Here is a 21,528-nt window from a genome sequence, read left to right on the forward strand (position 1 = left end):
AGGAGAGAAAAAAAAAGGAGGAGAGAGAGTATTAGACTGTTTTATAGTAAAATATAACTGATTTTCAGGAAGTACATGAATCATGAAGTCTTAAATGTAGTTTAGTGCACATACCTAAACTTGTATATACTTCTCTTGTCATATTAAATGGAGAAGAAGAAAAGGTTTTTGCATAGAATCTCAAAATTTTCTCCTAAGGATGAAAAAGAGTCAGCAAGCAATGTATTACATTAACACATACATAATGCACATACACGTGCACTGCATTGCACAATCACTAGTTTTTTCCCTCATCAGCATCATTAACATCATTTTCTTACTGTCATGAAGTATATACCTGACTTAAATAGGAAATATTAACATTAAATGTTTTACAGAGCAGGGTTTTTTTTTCCATTTTACTTCGTCAAAAGACATTCCCCATTAAAAACATTTTAAAAAGTACTTGTGCCTCTGAAGTCCTGTTGCACCTATCTTTAAATCAAGACCTATTGGAACCAATCAGTTCTTTTCCTTCAAAACCAGTTTATCTAGTATGTGCTCAAATAACAACAAAAGCCTTAAGGACACTGCTGGACTACCTGTAATACACATGTAACTTTTTATTTGTCTTCAGTACTCTTTATTATACCTAAACATCTGATAACTGAATACAGAACATTAGCTTACACTGAAAGTTGCATCAGGATCTGACAGAGACACCGTTAGATGCTTACGCAGATTGGGCCAACTCTCAGAGTTCAGTATATCAGAGGGAGGGGCAGAGCACAGTGTCTGCAATGCTTCTTGGCGCACCTGAAGCAGACAAAAAGGTAAACAACTCAAATCTATCAACAGCCACCTTTTAAATAAGTAATTTAAAATAGCCTTTGGAGGAAGGAAGGAACAGGCCTTGGCTGTAGAACAGATAAGGAGTTCCAAAACATTTAATCTCCATGCTCTTATGGTGATTTGGACAAAACACTGCATTAGTGAGAAGAACAAAAAGTGTACGTTTTAAGAAGCAACAAAGCCATGTTTACAATTAGGTTTTCAATACTGGATGGAATGATTATGTTTATTTCTGTTTTACATTCTGCTTGCAATCAAATATTTTGTAAGTAGAAATATTGCACTTTTTAATATTTTTAAGTAGAAAAATGAGTTACTAGACACTTTTGATGTTCTACTGTTGAATTTTCATCAGCTTTATAACCTAAATAACTTCAAATATCTGAGTTTGTTCTACTGAAAGACAAACATAGTCTCCGCTCATTTATTTCGTATTATTGAAATCAACTGTAGGGTAGTTCAACAACATTTAATAGTATCAGATTTTTAACTGCCATGACTTCGTCAATTGCTGGACAAATGCAAGCAAATCTTACTAAGAGAGAAAGCTCTCAAAATGATGACTGCAGGCAAACCCTACTAAGAGAGAGAGCGCTCTCAAAATAATATGTTTCTGCAAGCCTCAAAGTATCAGCAGCTGAGCAGTGCTCAGTGAGCCATATTACTACTGCCAGAAAGACAAACCTAAGTTGAACACTATACGTTCCATTTGGCAGTAGTTTGCTGGCAAATAAGTAGGTGTATCTCTTTTCTGATAATGGTATCACAAAGGACAACATGAAGTTATCAAAAGGGGTAAAGGGTATGCATATATGAAACCAAGCTTCAGGGACTTTACTTTTCATATAACCTTTTCCAAATTAAAGAATGCTCATCTATGATCTCATCATAAAAAATGATTTTTATGATCTCATCATAAAAAATACTTGTTGCAAGAAAGCTTTTGAGCCAGACACATACAAAAAATGAAATACTCTGACTAAAGTCAGCACACATGAACCATTACGGACAAGCTTTCACTAATGCACATAAGCATAAGAAGGTTATGTACATGCACTCCATTTTCAACATACCATAAACATTTGTTTGTAACAACAAGATTTTATTTCTTCCCTTAAACTTACTTCCTTAGGCTGAATAGGGTCAAGCCTTTCTGCAAGCAGCTGCAATTGTTCTTGATTCATGAACGTGTAACTCTATAACATACATTTAAAATTATGATTAGTATATCCTATTAAAAAGAACAAAGGAAAACAGTAGTCTTCTGGATATCTAATTTATTTTTAATAATTAGTATTTTAACATCTATCCTAATTTAACATTAAAATCAACATTCTAAGTGCTTTCTGTTTGGCCAATGTTAAATTTACAGCAACATTCTTTTATACATTTTGCTTATGTTTTGAAGTTTACTCTGTCTTTGTGATACATCTTATACCTTATAATAATTCAWTAAGTAAGACAGTATAGCGCAGCAGACTGGAAATGAATTGCACATTACTTAGGTCCCACAGTAAAATCACAAAAATTTAAATGTATTGCTTTTCTCATTATTTTGCCTTTTTCTTTTATAATAGTTGAACAGGTACTTTAGAGAATAGGGGTAGGATTCTTCCATCTAGCACACATTGTCTAAAGGTTAGGCATCTAGTATAAGCTCAGTCCTCAAGAGAAGAATGGCAGTCATTTTAGGACAAGCATCAAAGACAGGCAAGATGAATCACTGTTTAGGGCTGCCTCTCAATCTCCRCCAACTATCCTGGAACTTAACAAATTGCCAGCTTCATGTTTATTTCATAATATAGACAGAAAGCACACTGTACTTGGTTGAATGAGGAATCACTGTCAGAGTAGTTGTCCGTGTAATAACCACTTYGACATTCCTTCTTAGTTTTACTATCCAGTTCCTTATTACGCATCCGATCTTCTTCAAATTTGTTAATCAAAGATTCCACCACAACCATCATGACATTCTTCAAGGCAAGCATCATTTCTCTGTACCTTCAAAGTAAAGATGACATTTAATACTAAATAGCATAGGAAAAAGRAAAAAAAAACCCACAAATTAAATCCTGAATAACTGAATATGGTATAATGTCACTTCAAACTGAACTCATTGAATGAACAGGAAGGAACGATAAAYGAACACAAAATCAGCAACAAAACATGCATATATCTTACATATTTTATATAATTGTATTTTAAAATTAAACTACTTTATGACTTCCTAAAACCACTCAATGAAACCACCGCTAACATAATCTAATATTAATAGGTTCCTAAAAAGGAGTAATAGGAACCCACCTAAAGGGAGAACCTGTCCCCAGAAAACTAAAGATCAACTCTGATCCTTGCTACTGTTTATGCTTCTTCTAGTTAAACGTGCAATTTTCCTTCTGATATAAGCTCTGAGCAGAACCAATACATGAGAATACCACCTACTGATTCAAGATTCTAAGTACAGATCATGCATGCAAAACAATTCTGTCTCAACAAAGTCAAGATTTGTTTTTTAATTAGATAGAGTGAAAAATAATTTCCATATGGCACCAACTCAAAATAAAGGCTGCCTCAGAAAGAGATACTACCGTAAGATTTTGGCATTTTATTTCAAAATAGGTTTATTACTTATTTTATTATTTGTTTTTATTTATTATTATTTTACAGTCAAAAATAGTATACATTACTAGTAATTATTATTATCAAATAATAATTAYTAAAGATAATGTGAATTGTATTTACTCTCACAGTARRGCAGCTTTTCCTTATATTCAGGTTYCACCCGAATATAACAAAAAACATCTTTACTGTGAGAGTGACAGAGCACTGAAACAGGTTGCCCAGAGAGGATGTGGCTCCTTCTTGGAAGACATTCAAAACCCGCCTGCACACGATCCTGTCTAACATGCTCTAGATGCTCCTGCTTGAGCAGGAGAGTTGGACTAGATGATCTCCAGAGGTCCCTTTCAACCTCAACCATTCTGCGATTGTATTGTGCTGTAACATTTGGCTCTAATTAAAGATATAAGACATGAACATATTTAGTTCATTGGTGTTTCTAGTATTAACTTTAATGAGYTCAGGAACCGTTAAGATCCTGACCACCAAAACACACAAACATATAAAGCGTAATCTGAAAAAAAGTCATCTTAATAGCTATTTTGAAGGTGAAAATAAAAGCCAGGTGTGTTGATTACAAAGTACTTTCTAAATATAAGTGACTGTACTGTAAAACAAATACAGACTGTCTCACTAAGGAGTCAAATTTCATAGTGCATTTTTCTAAATAAACGTCTTTATACATCCTAACCACTAGAAAAAAATTTACGAATAAAAACTGAACTTTGTCTGATCTTGAAATAATATCAAGCTTATCACAGCAAGACCTAATGAGACTCAATCACAGAGGTGATATTCCTCCTCCACTCAGCCCTAGTGAGGTTGCATCTGGAGCAGTGTGTTCAGTGTCGGGCTCCCCTGTCAAGAGAGGCTTGGAACAAGTCCAATAAAGGGCTGCTAAGATGATCAGAGGACTGGAGCATMTCTCTTATGAAGAAAGACTGTGAGAGCTGGGCCTCTTCAGCCTGGAGAACAGAAGCCTGAGGGGGGATCCTATCAATGCCTCTAAATACCTGAAGGGAGGGTGTCAAGAAGATGGGGCCAGGCTCTTTTCAGTGGTGCCCAGCAACAGAACAAGATGCAACAGGCACAAACTTAAACACAAGAAGCTCCATTTGAACATGACAAAAAAAATTCTTTATTGTGAGGGTGACAGAGCACTGGAACAGGTTGCCCAGAGAGGTTGTGGAGTCTCCTTCTTGGAAGATATTCAAAACCTGCCTGAACACGATCCAGTGTGGTATGTGCTCTAGGTGACCCTGCTTGAACAAGAGGGTTGGACTAGAMGATCTCCAAAGGTCCCTTCTAACCTGTGATTCAGAATGCTTGGGCATAGGTGACAAGAAAAAGCCTGTATAAAAAAATGTTTCATATTGGATTTTTTTTTTTTTTTTGTATCCTAGATGTGAAATCTTCTGGAAACAAAAAAAGAAAATCTTCTAGAATAGACACATAAACCACTTTTTAATTCGTTTCTTATTAAGAACATGTAATAAACAATAGATATCATAGTAAAATCCAAGTTCTACTACAAAGAGAGACTAAGGTGACATTTAGATTGTGTAATAAAATGAGTGAAGAAAAAACAGTTTGGCTTAATACTGTATAAAATTACTTTAGGAACTAAAACAGGACATGAATTTTATTCCTTTGTTTCTTCCTCTACAACACATTAACATAAAATAACGTATTTTTTTCTAACTGGAATAACAGCAGCTGTGACAAAGCACATTTTTGTTTCAAATTGGAGAAAAACAAGCTGTCTGAAGTATCAAGAGCCTCGATTTCTGAACTAGTTTTTAACTTCAATTTGATAGATTTTTGTAATAAAATAATTCTGTAATTTTTATAATTTGCTTTTATTCCCCTGCTTTGAAACAGAAACTCCAAAAAAYTGATATTTAGATCAAAGTCTTGAAGTTTCACATACTTTCCGGAAATAATAGCTGTACCTAATAAAAGCCATCTTTGTAAGCACTACTTACCAAAGCTTTAAAAAATGATAACAACTACCTGCATATGCAGAACTGAAATCTGAACTACGAAAATTCAGTAGAAAGGCTACCAGCCCCACTATTCCAAGAAAGAGCTATTTTAATAGCCATAGGAAGGGAAGAGAGTTTCTGAGAAAAAAAAGACTTCGCAAATTTTAAGGATTTATTTAGTGTTCACAAAGGTTTTCTACAAAAAGTGTCTTTACTAAATACGATACTTAGTAAAGTTTATGAATCTAGACTGTAGACACTTGGCAATATGCTGACATACTGTTCTCCACTTTAACCTACTTATTTCTAGACATCTGAATGTCTGTCTCACGGTCAGAAAATCTTGAAAGATTATACATTTGGTTCACATATCAATTCTACAGGTAGCACTATATGAGTCTCACTGAAAATACACCAAAATCCAAAGTAGGATGGTTAAAATTACAATATACTTATTGTAGTATTGACAATACTGGTTAATAATAGCAGAACTTACTAAACATACTACTTTCACAGGGTATCTGACTAAATTTCAAAGTGAGTTGAGAAAAATACATGCATCTAGAGAAATCACCACACTGTAATACTTGAGAAAAAAAWTCTCCTTTAGACCAACTTACACTCGTAACTGAACGTAACATGCAGCTAGCACAGTACTATCAAGAAGTGAGTCCTTTCAAATTGTACCCTCCAACTCCAACCCTAGATGTCTCAGTATCTTGACAGATTTGCTCCCAATCTTTCTACGCAACAGTTCATATTCTTATTTCCAGTGCAAAACCAAGCATAATGAAATGCAGTCTAAGGACTAGAAAAATCTGAAATGCTTAGCATTGATATATAGAAGAAAAGAATTACTTTTGTAACCCCTTTTTAATCCTGGTTGAGAACTTGTATTTTCAAAATAAATTTTAGAAAAGAAAAATGAATACAAAGACCAAAAAGAAACAAGCATACAAATTATGTGTATATACTCACTCCTTTGATTCACGAGTCTTCTTGGTAACATGCTGGACAACAGTGTCATAGCCAGATACTTCACCCTGATTTTGAGCAGAAGTACATTTTTCTGTTTCTTCCTCAATCACAGATCCTAGAGTATTATTTATATATTGTCTAAGGTATTTCACAAATTCATAGCTGCAACAAATACCCAAAATTAAAAATGTAATGTATTTTCTTGAGCTCACCTTCAAACATTTTCAGTATTACATTAATAGAGCAAGATCTGGGAGAAAAAATAGCTGTAACATAAGTGTTTACAACTTAAAAGGAAACAAATTTCAGTTGTGCAAGAAAGACAATTAACTTGGATTTTCTTTAACACACTCATTATCAGCTTATTCTATGAAGCAACACTACCAAATAGTTTCTAATTTTCCTTTGTGCTTCTTCTAAATGTAAAAGCCTACCTAAACACATTTTAATGTTTTGTGGACAAAATCATAAAACATCACTAAATCTCAAATTTAAAAATCAAGTATGCTGAACATATCACTGTCTGAAAACATACTTGTTTGGAAGTATCATTTGTGCAGTTTACATATAAAACGAAAAAAAAAAAACCATAGAAAACTCCCTTTACAAATTATTCTAGCAGATGAGTTTGTCCAAGGCCTAAGCACACTGGTAAAACAGTATGCCAAAGATCTTACTGAACCAAACTGATAAACTAGTTATCTATGATTACATTTACATGTTTAAAGGTTAAAAAATGGCATTTTGTATTCTTACTATCAAATATTTATATAAAGGTAATAGTTTTTAAAATGAGTAATTCGGGAGAATTTTAATAATGAACATCATTCACTAGACATTACTCCTCAGACACTATCTTAACAGCAAAAATTGCTTTAAAATACTGTCCAGAACATATAGTTCTTTTGTTAATATTCAAAATTGTGTAAGGGAGGAAGCATGCAGCAATTCACAGAAAAACGTAAGCATCATATTTTGATTACACCAAGTGCATACGTTTAAGTACTTTACATGAATTWGTATCAATGTACAGAGTGAATAAACGTAAATAAAAAGTTCATTACGCAGGTACAAAGTCCAGTACCTGTAAAACGCAAATGTAAATCAAAGCAACTGATACAACAGTTACCAGCTTTTACCTTTCACAGGTATTTACAAAAATAACAAGACTATATTCAAGGTAAAAGACAATTCTTTATGTTCACTTTTTTGTTTCACAATATATATATTTTCGCTGGATTTCCTATCCAAAGTTCTAACAGCCGTATTTTTTTTTCCTTKTCCTATGCACCTCCCTTCTGACATCATCTCTGTTCTTAATGAAGGTAATAGAAATGTATCTCAAAGATGCAACTCTTCTGCTTATATTTATTTTTGTCTGTGTTTTCATTTGTCTTCAAGGTTAGCTTTTTACTACTGCAATAATGAAACTGTACATTACTCTTTGCTGAATGAAAGCTTTCATAAAACTTCCTCCCATTTCTTTTATGACAGTAACATTTTCAGGGTATGTATTTTTGCCGTGACTGCCATCATTCTGAAATACACAGCAATTACATCATCAATCCTGCACAGAAAGACTGTATTGCTTAGCTTGCCACTAAGTTTATGTCTACTTGCAGTTGTGGTATTGATCTTTAATTATTCTACCACCATTAAAATGGTTTATAGCAGAATAATGGTTTCAACACTCACAGAACTACTACTTTACATGAGTCAAAGCACGTCAAACTGAGCTGGCAGGGCTTACAAAGGCAGCATCAGGAAAAGAAGTGCTAAGAACCTTAAATATTTAAGAAAACAAACAAATAAAAAAAMCCCAAAATATAAACCATGCATAAACCATAAATATAGTAAAAAGTTCTGATTTTCTAGCACAGTACATAAAATTTGAATTTGATTCAATTTGCCTTTTTATTAATTTTCTGAGGACCCCATGTTCCTCTTTCTTTCATATCAAGGCAGGAACACAGATTAAAGGTCTCAAAATCTGTTAGAATTACTGACGTAGAATAGCCATGGGGCAGAAACAGTGCTGATGAAAAYGCAGAGCTGCACTGCTATACTGTGCAAAGCAAAAACACATACTGCTAATAAAGAAGTCTGCAGTCTGGAGGGGTAGGGTGAGGGTTAAGCAGAAARTTCCCCAATGGCATCAGTAACAAATCTCCATTTGACTTCTCTGAGCTTCTCTGAGCATGAGAAAAATCTAATTGCCACAGATCATGAATATGCTAAGACAAAAAATKACTCCAGAAACACTGCAACACCAGACTGTAATACTCCCATCCACTATCTGAAGCATCACTGTACTTCTRATTTATACATAAGTTAAAACTTCTCTCATGAAAACTAAATATCCTTGTAATGGATGTTGTAATATATTAGATAAAATAATGGATGCCATGGTTTCACTGTTCTAGAGCCACCATGCATTTTTCCATCAGTTGTGGAAAGAGAGACCCCTCATAKTCTGTATTTTTGTAGTAGCTGCTCAGAAGACATATGTCAGAAGACATATTGACAGTKCTGTTTTTCTTGTTTTGTTTTGATGTATATCTTCACCTAATTGAAAATGTTTTCCTTTCAAGAAAAAAAAGGTCATTTTTAATTTTGATATATTTTCAACAAATCTTTTTTAATCATGTTTTTATCCAATAACCTAGTGCTCAAATTCTGAGCAATTGCCAATTTATTGAAAGTGTTATCTGCTGCAATATGTAATACAAATTAAACATCAAYTAAAATCTAAAGCATTTATCATCTCAAGAAGATGCAAATACATAACAGTTAAAAAGACAAAACTAGGGTTTATCTAAAATTTCACCATTTCATTTTTTACTTTTACCTAACTTTCACCACTGACAGAGCTATGCTAAAAACTAGATGAATTTAAAGAATGTAGCTAATGCCACTCTTCTGGAATAACTGGTCATTTTTTTCTGGAGAAGTCAAATCACAGAACTCAGATCCTTACTAAAATGTCTTTAAGGTCATTTAAGCTTGATATTCACTTGACATATCTTAGATTTGTCCTAAAAATTCCCCATGAAGTAAAAAAAATATTCTACATCTTGCAGCTTAGGAATATATTTGACTACTATAGAAAGGGAAGAGCAGTGTAGGCTCAGGAAATTCCAGATAGCATGCCAGTGAAATCATACTACCAACTCTGATTGAACAAAAACATGCAGGGGATATATTTCTGTTTTATTCAGAATGTACATTAAAAATAACAACTATCTGATAAGATATAGAAGGGTTAGATAATTTAAGTCACAGAGAATAATTACAGATTGCAGCCAAATAGTCTTCTGAAAATTTATTTTATTCTAACAAGCAAAACTATATTGCCTAGCAGGTGTTAAAAATACTGACTGACATTCTTCAGTTAAAATTTCTTCTAGCTTCTGTCTGCCTGTGCATTTAATACATTAGCTAGTTTTGCGAGTTTCTCTCACAAGCAGTTCCTCATTTATCATTACAATCAAAATGAAAAAAAAAGATAAAACAAAATTCACTTTATTTTCTAAATTAACATCTGTCTAGATTTGATTAGCCACAAGAAACTATATATGAAAATACATATGCATTCACACACATCAATATAAATTGTAACAATTCTCCATAAATAACGCAGGCAAACATATTCAATCCCTTTCAAAGTACTAAAAATAGGAAAATTATTTTTACTTGTGAAAATTTTCATCAGTCTCCTCCAAATGCAAGAGGATCTCTTCAGCACATTCTACTGATGGGGCTCCTGTGATTTTTTCCTTCACGTTCTGCAGCAATTGTCTAAGCATAGACTGTAACAGAGCTTCATCTTCACTTGTAAAGTGAGACATCTGTATGAAGTGAATTTTAAGAATAACATGCTTTTGTATTTCTCATAAGATTTTTTCCCATTAAAATTCTAAGAAAAGTCAATTATCACTTTTTTCCCCGTTATGAACAGTATAATACTGTATTCTCTATCAAAGACTTTGTCTGAAGTCATCTCTTTTGATAGGCCCTATCGTCAGACAAACTAAAYTAAACTAATCAGATCAGTTTTAATGGACAACATTCTTAACTCGCATGTTGTATTTGGAAAATTCTGAATATTCTGGAAGTCTTCACCCAATATGCACAAGACTTCACTGTAATTACTAAAAAAGGAAAAGTTAAAAAGGCAGTTAAACAGATGGAACAGCTGTATGTTGATAACCTCCCAAAGCCTCTCAACTTCTTCTCATATAATCTTACTACCCAGTTCTGATTTTTGGATCCTCCACTCAGAGCTGCTGCAGTGCCCATGATRGAAGAGGCCAGGTCAGAGCAGCTGAATTTCCCTGTGGTAATCAACAGTCAATTCAACACTACCACTACTGGGAAAAAATGGGACAAGCAGCAATGAGAAATTGGAAATGATCAGTCAAATCTAGAAGGTATCTATAGTTAAAAAAAAGCTCAATTTTGATCTTAATTAATTAAAGTTAATGGCTCAAACTTTATCATATGCCAAGGAATACTTCCAATCTCCAGTGGCAGTTACATCTTACATATTTCTAATCTATTTAGAAACATTTTTTTTAAAAAAAAAAGTTAATCAAAAACTGTCTAAGCACCTGTGAATAAATGATAYGTTTACTTAAAAGAGACAATATAATAAATCACATCTTCAGACTTAAATACTATTAACTAACAAAAAAAAAAATAAATCAAAGCCATATACCACCAACTGGAGGAGTTGCCCTTTATTAAATGTAATGGGTAGCTAATTTAGCTGTTCTCCCTGGTAAGCAGCACAGTTGAACTGAAAATTTTGATTAAATATAATTCAAAATTAACGCAAYGATCTTATTAAAAATAGCATTAAAATAAAAAGTTAAATACCTTGTGATAGACTCCTTTCTTATAAATTCTGATCTTTAGACACTTATTTAGAGTCAGTGTACTTTTAGGTCTAAATAAATCACACTCATAAATCTTAAATTTTAACCTTGGTATCATATTACCTTGCAAATACCTTCATTTAGCATTCTTGTATAACTAGACTTTTTTTAAAGTGCAAATATCTGGCTACTGGCTAGCAAGAAACACAACGCATCATTCAAAATCATTCATAAACACAAATCATGAATATTGCAGATTCATCTCTAGTCTGCTTTGAAAGGGTTATTCAACTTACATAATTACCAACAGACACACACACACACACATCTTAAAACTCATTTGTAAAGGACTTGTGATGTTTGTTCACTAGGCACACTCGCTAGTTTCCCCACAAAACTTTAATTGCCATGTTTTCCCCTAAGAAACATTATACCAAAACTCATTTTTTGCAGTCTGAGCCTTTTTTTAGTTCAGAATTATTTTACAGAAATTCTCCTAAAAAAATCTACAAGGGAAAGATTGCCCCCAAAACTATAGCTTCCTGTTGGGAGGAGAGTGTTTTTCTGCCGCAGATTTTTACACAGGCTTTGCCCGAGGTTTGGAACAACAAAGCGTAGTTTTCAGCCACAAGCTAGTAACTCCGGTTAACAGAAGGATGAGTAGTTTAAAGGTCCCTACTGCTCTCSATTTTTATCGCCAATAATTTCACCTCCCTAATCGCGCTGTTACCAGCACCTCATGACAGCACGGTCTTTTCTGAAGGGCCGAGCAGCGGGCACAAGCTTTAATTCCGCCCCCCCGGCCCTCGGCACGCCTCGGCCGCCTCCCGCCCTCGGCATCGCCCGGGCCGCACCGCGGCCCCCACCGCGCCCCGCTAGGACGGGCCCGCTTCCCGGCACCCCGCAGCGAGGACACCGCCCTCACGGCTCGCACGGGGTCCCGGGGGTGGGGGGCGGGGAGGGAGGCTTAGAAATCACCTTGCGGCGGCGGCCGCGCTCCTCGCCTACGCTCCGGCGCGTCTCCCCGCGCCGCAGCCCGTAGCAACCGCCGCCGCCGAGTCTCGCGGGGSCCCTAGCAACATCGCGAGAGGCCGGCGGGGCGGGGCGCGGGGCGTCGCCGGTTGCGACCGGTTGGGACCGGCTGGGAGGCGGCTGCGCGGCCTTCGCCTGCGCGGACAGTTGCTTCCCTGGCGGGGGGGCGGCAGCGGGAGGCAGGAGCCCCGTGGTGCAGTGTTCCAGCTTTCTAGTTCCTGAGGGCTGTTTAACTCGSTGTCAGGGTCCCCGGGTCTTGTGCTGGTCGTGGCATGTCTGGGTGCACAGACCTCGAAAAGGGGGGATCTGCCCTTTCGCCTGTTGTCCGGTGAAACGGCGCACCCTGCTCTCCACAGCCTGGCAGCACCGCCGGGGGAATTTGTGGCTTGGGTGACTGGACATGTTTATGGAGAAACCTGTTTTTTATGAAATATTCAGACACAGCTAACTTGCATACCTTTATATTAGTAAGGAGTAAGGTTGTCCAATCTAATTTAGAAGAGAAACAGATGGCCCTGATTGCATAGGTTTTTCATTGCATAGGTTTTCCATTAAAATAAAGGAATACAGTAATGTTGTTAACTCTGAATTTACATCAGCAGGGGAGCAGAATATCTTAATAAAGTATGTGTGGCAAGATCTTGTTTTGTGCTGTTTAACTCGTCCATGGGAAGGAGGAAATACTGCAAAACACTTAAATGAGATCTTTTCCATTCTACATACAAATTAATGCACAACAAAGAACTGTGAAACATTTGGTTTTGAAATCATTTTCCAGTAGCTTAGCTGTAACAAGCCAGAGATCTATTACAGTTAATGTGCATAATAGACAGATTATGATTTACACTGCCTGTTTGTAAGATGAAAGTGTATGTTTTTAGCCTTTGCTCTTATTTTTCTAAAAATTTTGATAATGTCAGTGATGTCGATCTTCTGTAATGAAATATTTTTGCAAGTGAATCTGTAATCCCTTCAGTTAATAGAGCTCTGCTTAGATGTAGGTATCCGCTCTCCCACAGTAGAACTACTAGCAAGTTGTGACCAAACTTGTAAAATGCAATACTTCTGTAAAACAGTGATGATTCAGGAATTGAAATACCCACCTGTTTTACTTTTTCATAAACGAGATTTTGATCTCTTGCTGTGGTGTCTCTCTGGTACCTGTAGCACCGTTCTCTAAAGTGCTTGGAAGTGGCCAATGCCCTTAGACACTCACAAAACAATCTGTTTTATTGCAGCACTGATCGCAGCTTGCAAAAGAATAGGATCTTCAGTAAACCAACTAGAGTCTTGTTAGCTCTGTCTTGCGCTTGCCATGTCTTCCAAGCGCACTGTTTGGAACTGGCTCTTTTTTCAAGGGCAACAGGCAAGTTTGCTTTCTTACTGTCCAGGCASTGACTGAGCAGTGCTATACTCTGGTACAACGTTTTTGTTTCCTCCCTCTACATCTGTTGTTTTACAAGTGMTTATAGAAGGGACAGCATCTCAGGTTTTTGGCCAGTGTGGAATAAATAGGCCCAATAACGTGATGGTCAGGTTCCCTACTCCTTAATGTAAGATCCTTCATGTTAACATGCCTTGGCTTTCCTATAAAGCACCATAAACTGTGATTGTAGTGGTATCATAGTAAGATGTTTTCACAGTATCTGTGGTGCTTCTGAAACCTTCCTATTCCTTTCTACACTCTTCCACTTTCTGCATTTCATTCAGCTGCTTTTGGCACACGTTTAGCAACTACTGACAAACTGGAACCCTCCTTCCTCTGCAGTAGAGTTGGCAAATCGGAAATGCTGTTAGACATTATTACTAGGGGGCATAAAGGCGGGTGTCTTATGAGGGTGCTGCTCCAGAAAGCAACACTGCTTGCAGTGCATTATTTTTATATGCACATCAACCCCGTGAGAGTTGCTCTCACTAAGAAGTTGCTCATGTGTATTTCATTCTAGTGCAATTTCATTGTCTTTTCTAGCCAGACATGCATCTTAGTAACAAAAGTATTCTAGATATTCTTCTCAGATGTCCAGACAGGAATTCCCCTGGCTGATAACACTAGTTCAGGAAGATGCAATATAGGAGCATGTTCTTTTAGAATTTTAAGGTTCTTAGATCATCACAGTGCTGATTCCTGCTGCTGTAATTTAGCAGAGAAGTTTGATGTTAATTAAGTAAATGTACTAGGAATAGATGTGTTCTTGGAATGTCTGCTATCTGTACGTTGTAGCATATAAACGAGGCATAAATTTCAAAGTATGAAATACTACATGGATATTAATCTTTTAAATATTACAGAGAACTTCCATACTTGATAATTAATAAGAAGATTCTCTCTTCCTGAACATGCCCTATAATTTGAAATACCAACTTCAGGACCTGTTTTTTCCAAATTTCTTTTAAGTATAAAGTATTCCTCAAATGTAAGAGTTCACAAAGGATAAATCCATGGACAACAGAGGAATCTTCTTTACAGCTAAGGATAGGAGCGGATCCTTCTTTTCGCCTTTCTTGAACATAGGGGTGGCATTTGCTTTCTTCCAGTCTTCAGGAACTTTTCCCAATCACCATGACCTTTTGAAGAGAACTAAATGGCTTTACAGTGACATTGGCCAGCTCCCTCGGCACTTGCATGTGCATTCCATCAGGTTGCAGTTTAAGTGCTCTCTAACCTGATCCTCCTCCACCATGGGAAAGTATTCATTGTCCCAAACTTCTCGTTTGGTCTCAGAGCCGTGGGRTTGCTGGTGGCTGGTCTCACCAGTAAAGACTGAGGCAAAGGCAGCATTCAGTATCTCCGCCTTTCATGTGTCTGTCACCAGGTCTCCTGCCCCATTTAGCAGCACACTTACGTTTTCTCTCACCTTCCTTGTGTTGTTTAGGCTGCTTCAGTAGAAGCCTTTCTTGTTGCCCTACATGTCCATTGCCAGATTCAACTCCAGGTGGCTTTGGCTTTCCTAATCCCATCCCTACATGCTTGGACAGAGTCTCTATAATCCTCCTCACCTCCTCACTCACTTGTCCCTCTTTCAATTTCTTGTACATTTGCTTTTTTATGTTTGAGTTTAGTCAGGAGCTCCTTGTTCATCCGTGCAGACCTGCCACCTTTGCTTGATTTCCTGCTTGTTGAGATGGACTGTTGTTGAGTTTGAAGGACATGGTCCTTGAAAATCAACTGGTTTTGGACCCCTATTCTCTCCAGAGGCCTAGTCTGTTGGATTTTTCCAAACAGATCCCTGAAGAGGCCAGAGTCCGCTCCCCTGAAGTCCAGGACTGTTACCCTGTTTTTTGTCTTGCTCCCTCCTCACAGGATCYTCAACCTCTCCACAGTCTTGTGACCACATCAGCTGATGCTGCCCCTGACTTTCACATCTTTGAGCGGTCCTTGCTTGTTTGTAAGTATGAGATACAGCAGAGCATCTGCCTTTGTCAGCAACTTGACCATGTATATCAGGAAATTGTTATCAGTGCATGGGAGAAACCTCCTAGATTGCTTGTGGCCTGCTCTGTTGTCCCTCGAACAGATACCAGCGCAGATGCTGTTTGAGCCTCTTSTGAAGACAGGGGCTGCCTCTGATTGTCTGAAGAAGGCTTCAGGYGCTTCGATTCCTGATGATGGCATCTGTAGCAGATACCCAACACAATGTTACCAGCAGCAGTCTGCTTGCTAATTCTGACTCGTAATCTCTGAGATGGCTTCTCACCCATCCCCAGGCACTGCTCCAGGCACTCCTCTTGCTCCCCCAGGTACAGGACAACTCTTCCTCCTTGCTGTCATAGCCTGTCCTCTTCAAAGAGCCTGTATCCATCCATGACAGCACTCCTGTCATGTGAGCTCTCCTGCCACATTTCAATGATCCCAATATGACCGTAGCCCTGTAACTGTACACGGATTTCTAATTCCTCCTGCTTGTTCACTCTTACTGTGTGCATTACTCTACAGGCACTTCAGAGAGGCACCATGGCATGCTGATTTCCAGGAAAGGGCATGAGAGCTTTCCCCATAAGGCTATCCCATAGGTGCTTACTGTTTTCATGCATATGGTTGTAGTGATTCCTCTGTTCCGTTGATTACGATGTCCTTTTTAGGTTTCCCAGAGTTAGAGGAACAATGAGCACGTTTTGATTGCTCATTACATCATAATCTGTTCAAAAGAATCATAAAGCAAATTGCTTAAAATCTTAATGCTAATGGGAAAGTGCTTTCAAATAATCTACAAAGACCCTATGCACTCCAGAGAAATACTAATCCATTGCAACTGTTTCTTTTTTAAAAAAATGATAAGGAAACAGTGRGTAAATGGACATGAGAGTATCAGATTCAATCACTTAGTACTTTCACCTGTACTTGCAAGGCCTATGTATGTAGTATTTACATACGTTCAGTTAAGAAAACTTCAGCAGTCATGACTTCGGTCTAAAATTACATCAGATGAGTTTCTGCCTTGCTAGGTAGAGCTAAGCCAGATAAGTCACAGGTAAGCTCTTAAACAAACAAAAAGTTGGGTCAGTTTTTGTATTTGGTGTGGAATTACACTTTTAGTTATGCTAATACTTCATAGAAGATCTTACATTACTATTGCTGATTTCTTCTGAGGAAAACAATTGACTGGAAACTGGCAGGAAATCAATAGGRCTCTCACATAACATTGTAAAGCACCAACTCAGAACCATCCTGTCCAGTAACAATTACCAATTTTATCGATGAAAAAAATCAGCATAGTGAATTCTCTGTGCATAATTGGAAAAAGAAGTAAGGCTTGTGCAATCTACATTATCCTTGTAGAAATAACTAGCAGAACTGGGGTTCAGTACAGCAGATAAAACCTACATTGAAATGCTGAGTAACTGCTTCAAAGAATCAAAGACAAAATAAATTCTAATGAAAATATGATTTTTTCAAATGACCAGCAAATAGTTTTCTGATYCACAAATTTTTTCTAGGTGAAACTTCAAGAAGATAAAGACATATATGTCACTGACTCTTAATGGCTAGGCAAATCTCTTAACACTGGAATCCTATTTTATTATTGACAAATAAGGATAATAAAATTATATGCCATTATAAAAATCAGTGTCTCTATTTGAAGTAAAACATAATAACCAAGTGTCATCAAAAATCTCTGATTTATTCGCTGTTTCTCTTCTAGTTGATGTGTTGGGGTCTTTTTTATCATGGGTTCCCTGAAGGTGGCAGCAATACTCAACAGYTGTGTGGAGGTTGACTTTTGAACCTATTGACATGGAATATTGCGTTTAAATGCAAAAATATAGAAGAGTAGTCTAACAGGACTTTTTAATACTTATTTGTAATCATCCAAATTAACATACAGGAAAAGTAGCATATAAGTAGATGTCTACTTATTGTTAGTTATAGTGTACTAAAATCAAAATTTGATGGAACAAATACTAAAGTTGTGCACATACAATGTTCAATATCAACATCTAATATGAAGAAAATAACGTTGACTTAGGAGGAGGTGTTGTTTGTTCTTCCGTCTGGTAAAAAACCAGCAGCTAAAGGAATATTCCTGAAGTAAGTTTTAAATATTTTGAATTAACATTTTACTCTTGCTTAYAATTTGAATTAAAATTTTACTCTTGCTTACAGTTAAAGTTACCGATTCCTTTGACTTCAGTGAACTCTGGATCATGTACATCTCTTTTCTGAAGTGAATTGTTCAGTTAATGTGTGGGCACTTCATTAGCACTTCACCAAGGGAAGATTGCAGCCGATCTACAGGATTCCTTTCATTTCCATTCCTCCGTTTGATCTTAATTGTTTCTAACCACTGTTAGAGTCACTCAGGCCACCTGTATCTCACAGCAGCATCGCAGTATTTCAATTCAAAAATCACTGTTGCCCTACTTCTCCTTTTGCTTTAGACTCAATATTCTTGACATTCTTGTGAAATATTTTTTTTGCTGAGATAAGTGTATTGTATCCATATTAAAAATAGCAAACAATTGTATTTCCCATCTGGAGAACTCCAGTCTCCTTTGTTTCTGCTAACAGTGGCTTAGGGAACTTAACAGATCCCAGCCAGAGTGGGAGTGGAGAGTCATGAAGGGCAACAGTAACATCTCTGCAGCCTGTTTCTCCTATGTCTTCATCTTTCATCTTGGAACTGCATAATGTTAGATAGCTCTCAGACTTTTATGCCGGCAAGTCTGCTTTTGGTTCAAGATCTGCTCTCTCAATGCATTTGGCACAGGTGCTTCTAGTTTTGGTACTGTTGTCCCAGGAAGGCCACTTTTGAGGAAGGGAATTGCATTGGCTCCAATGGCTGTTTTGCCAAAAGAGGTGCAGAATGGGTGCAGAGGCTTACCTGTGGATCTTCATGGGTTCAAATGCACTTCCAAAGTCGTCTTTCGCTTTGGGAGCTGAATGTCTCATCCTGAGGGAAAAGTAAGAAAGGAACTCTACTGGTTTTAAAAGTTCCTGTGTGAGTGATCCCCACATATATATATATGTGTGCACGGAACAGGAAAGCTACAATTTTAAGTGTGTTCTTATTACACTATGCTTCCTAACACATCTGTCAGCAAATCTGSTAGCCTTTTGTTCTATCTGTACGTAAGACTCCCTTGTGTTAGAATCATCTGTCTTTTGTATTGTCCTCCTCCCCAATTACTGTCCATATTGCCTTGTGATATGGTACTTCCAATATCATCCTGAAGTTGAATATTCTTGTAATTGCCTGATTTTATGTTCAACTTTTTTATAATATCTCTGATCAATAATAATTTAGGTTTTCTCTAAAGCTTAGCATTAATTCCTACAGCTTCCATGCTGATGTTTCAGAACTCATTCATCAGCTCTTCTGAGCTGCTGATGTAGTGTTCTGTTGGAGATGGCTACAATTAGTCCTCTTCAGATTTCTGTCTGTCTTCGCTTTACCTAAAAAGTGTCATTGCCATCACTTCTTTTATTAACCAGTTAACCCATTTGTACTCTAAAGGCTATATAAATGATTTTCTGTAGAACAATCACACCTTCTCTACCTTCTGCTTGCCATCCTTCGTATCAGAATTTTATCCATCAAGAAATACTAGAACTTTACTTGCCCCTGATACAGTTCTGAATCCTACCATCAAACAAAATGTAATTTCCTCTCTGGAACACCCCACCGAGTGCTTTTCATAATCCAAATGTTTGCAGTGTCAAACTTCAGTCATATACTGCTTAACATTTATTTCATATTAGATTTTGAATGTAAATTAAGTTATAGTCTTTTAATGTTTTTTTTTTTCTAGAACACAGATTAATGTAACCAGATATAATGCTTAGAAATGTTTGTTCATTTCTGGTAAGCTTAAAAATGATTGAAAAGTAACAAAACTCTGCTTTCAGAATAGTGTTTTAACAATGCTCTCAGAGCATTTTAGTAGTGTTTGCCTAGGAGGACAGAGTTCAGCCCTTAGTTTGTCATGCTGTGTTCTTCTGTGCACATAGAAATAATGCATGCTTTATATTTCAAATATTTTGCATCATAGCAAACTGTGACCTCTTCACCCATCAAAGTGATGCTTTAAATAAAAACTAAAAGCATTGCTTGGCAACAATACTGTTCATTTAAATTTRAGAAAGCACTGCTTTTACTTCTTTTTACTCTTCTTTCTTTCGATTAGATTATCCCTGGGGTTCTACCTAATATTCCACCTGGGAGAAGTTTTTGGAGCTCCTCTAAACAAATGCAGTGGCTGAAGTAAGGAAGAATGAAGAAAAACACCAGTACTGAAAGCTTTTACAACAACCCCCCCCCCCAAAAAAAAATCTAGTCTTTTAATGAAAACTGATTTTAAGGTTGTTGTTAACAGAATCTGTTGGATGACAGAATCTAACTGGTAACACACAAAYATCTTTTAATGTAATGAGTCCTGTTTCCTTAGATAACTAAAAGTTACRTGTTACAGTTTTATATTTGTTCATGTTAACAGGGCAGGCTCATCTGTGGTACAGTTCCACTGAATTTTAGTGGAATTATGTTAAGGATTAATTTTATTCAGTAAGTCTGCAAATATATATCTCTATTGGGAATAATAACATAATCTTCAAGTAAAAAACAGAATACTTAATATTTTCATTGACATTTATTCTGTTGCTCTTATAACAAGAGTAGAAGTCCAAAGAGACWTGGTTATATCAGTCAAACTCATTTCAATAAGGAATAAAAACTTTCATTTCTTGATACACCTTCTCAGCCACTATTACAGATTTTGTAGTGCATATATTATCCCAGACTAAATCATTGTCCCAGAGAGGTATTGGCAAGGAAATAAAATGTTCCATATTTTATGCCATATTTTACTTCATTTTAGTACTCTGAGAAAAATGTAATTTTCATGGAAGCTGTGTGGCTTTCAGTAAAATTAAGTAATCTATCTACAGATCAGGCATAAGATTAGTAGTGCTTTCTGCCAGTGATTTAGGATGCAAAAGAGTGCAAAGGTACATTCAGGTAGACAGATCTTGCCTCCTGCCAATCAGAACATTAAACGTTAAAGCCAGTCTGACATAACATGTCTTGATTTTTTGTCTCTATCTCTAATCAAAGAAAATTGGGCAGCTTTCAGATAATGTCTATTTGTCCCCCTCTGCTTCCTCTTCAGGTCAGAAAACTCATCTTTTTGAGTAAAGGAACCAGCGCCTGCATCTAGGAAATTTATTTGTGCATACCTATTTCAGACATCTGCCTGAAAAAACATACACCTACTCCCTGTTCTCCTGGGTCAGAAGGTTATTTAAATCCACCAGGTGGAAATCGGCTTTCTTGATTCAAGAGGAATATTTTTTCCAAACTTGTGAGCCCTTGTTTACTGCACCAGACTTGCAGGGAACAAATCAGAACCGCTGGGGAGAAAGAGAGCTGTGACTCTGAGGTGGGAAATATCAGCTAATGGTGAGAGTCAGGAGCTTCATAACCTGTCTTAACAGTCAAAAGACATAATAAGCACRTTTTGATAAGGAGGAATCTAATCTTCAGTTCTTTCATATAATGAGTATCTCATTTGTAAAATGGGTTTTGTGAACTTAGGACTTGATCGAATACTGATTAATCTCTTTGGAATTCTTGGGTGCGAGCTATGGTAGCAATGCAAAGGGTGCTCGTAATGTGTCGATTGATATTTTAAAGTCTTTTCCCCTTTCAGTGTGCTCTTTCTGATCACCACTTCAGGAAAAAAAAAAAAGATCCTTGAAAGATGTAATCCGT

At 36.7% G+C, this 21,528-nt stretch overlaps 1 protein-coding gene across 1 annotated transcript in view; it reads right to left on the reverse strand.

Moving 5' to 3' along the window:
* TBC1D32 (TBC1 domain family member 32) overlaps positions 1 to 12,345 on the reverse strand; it is an 82,608-nt gene extending 70,263 nt beyond the window's left edge. Inside the window, exons 1-7 of the mRNA XM_085318612.1 lie at positions 12,269 to 12,345; positions 10,107 to 10,261; positions 6,414 to 6,575; positions 2,655 to 2,832; positions 1,956 to 2,027; positions 670 to 795; positions 110 to 193 (exon numbers count right to left, since the gene is read on the reverse strand). Coding sequence (XP_085174738.1) covers positions 110 to 193; positions 670 to 795; positions 1,956 to 2,027; positions 2,655 to 2,832; positions 6,414 to 6,575; positions 10,107 to 10,261 — 777 coding nt within the window. The 5' untranslated portion in view covers positions 12,269 to 12,345. The remainder of the gene's footprint in view (positions 1 to 109; positions 194 to 669; positions 796 to 1,955; positions 2,028 to 2,654; positions 2,833 to 6,413; positions 6,576 to 10,106; positions 10,262 to 12,268) is intronic.
* Between the last annotated feature and the right edge of the window lie 9,183 nt (positions 12,346 to 21,528).

This window comes from Rhea americana, unplaced genomic scaffold (assembly GCF_003343005.1).
Source record: "Rhea americana isolate MKP2758 unplaced genomic scaffold, rheAme1 scaffold_117, whole genome shotgun sequence".
In the NCBI taxonomy this organism is placed as follows: domain Eukaryota; kingdom Metazoa; phylum Chordata; class Aves; order Rheiformes; family Rheidae; genus Rhea; species Rhea americana.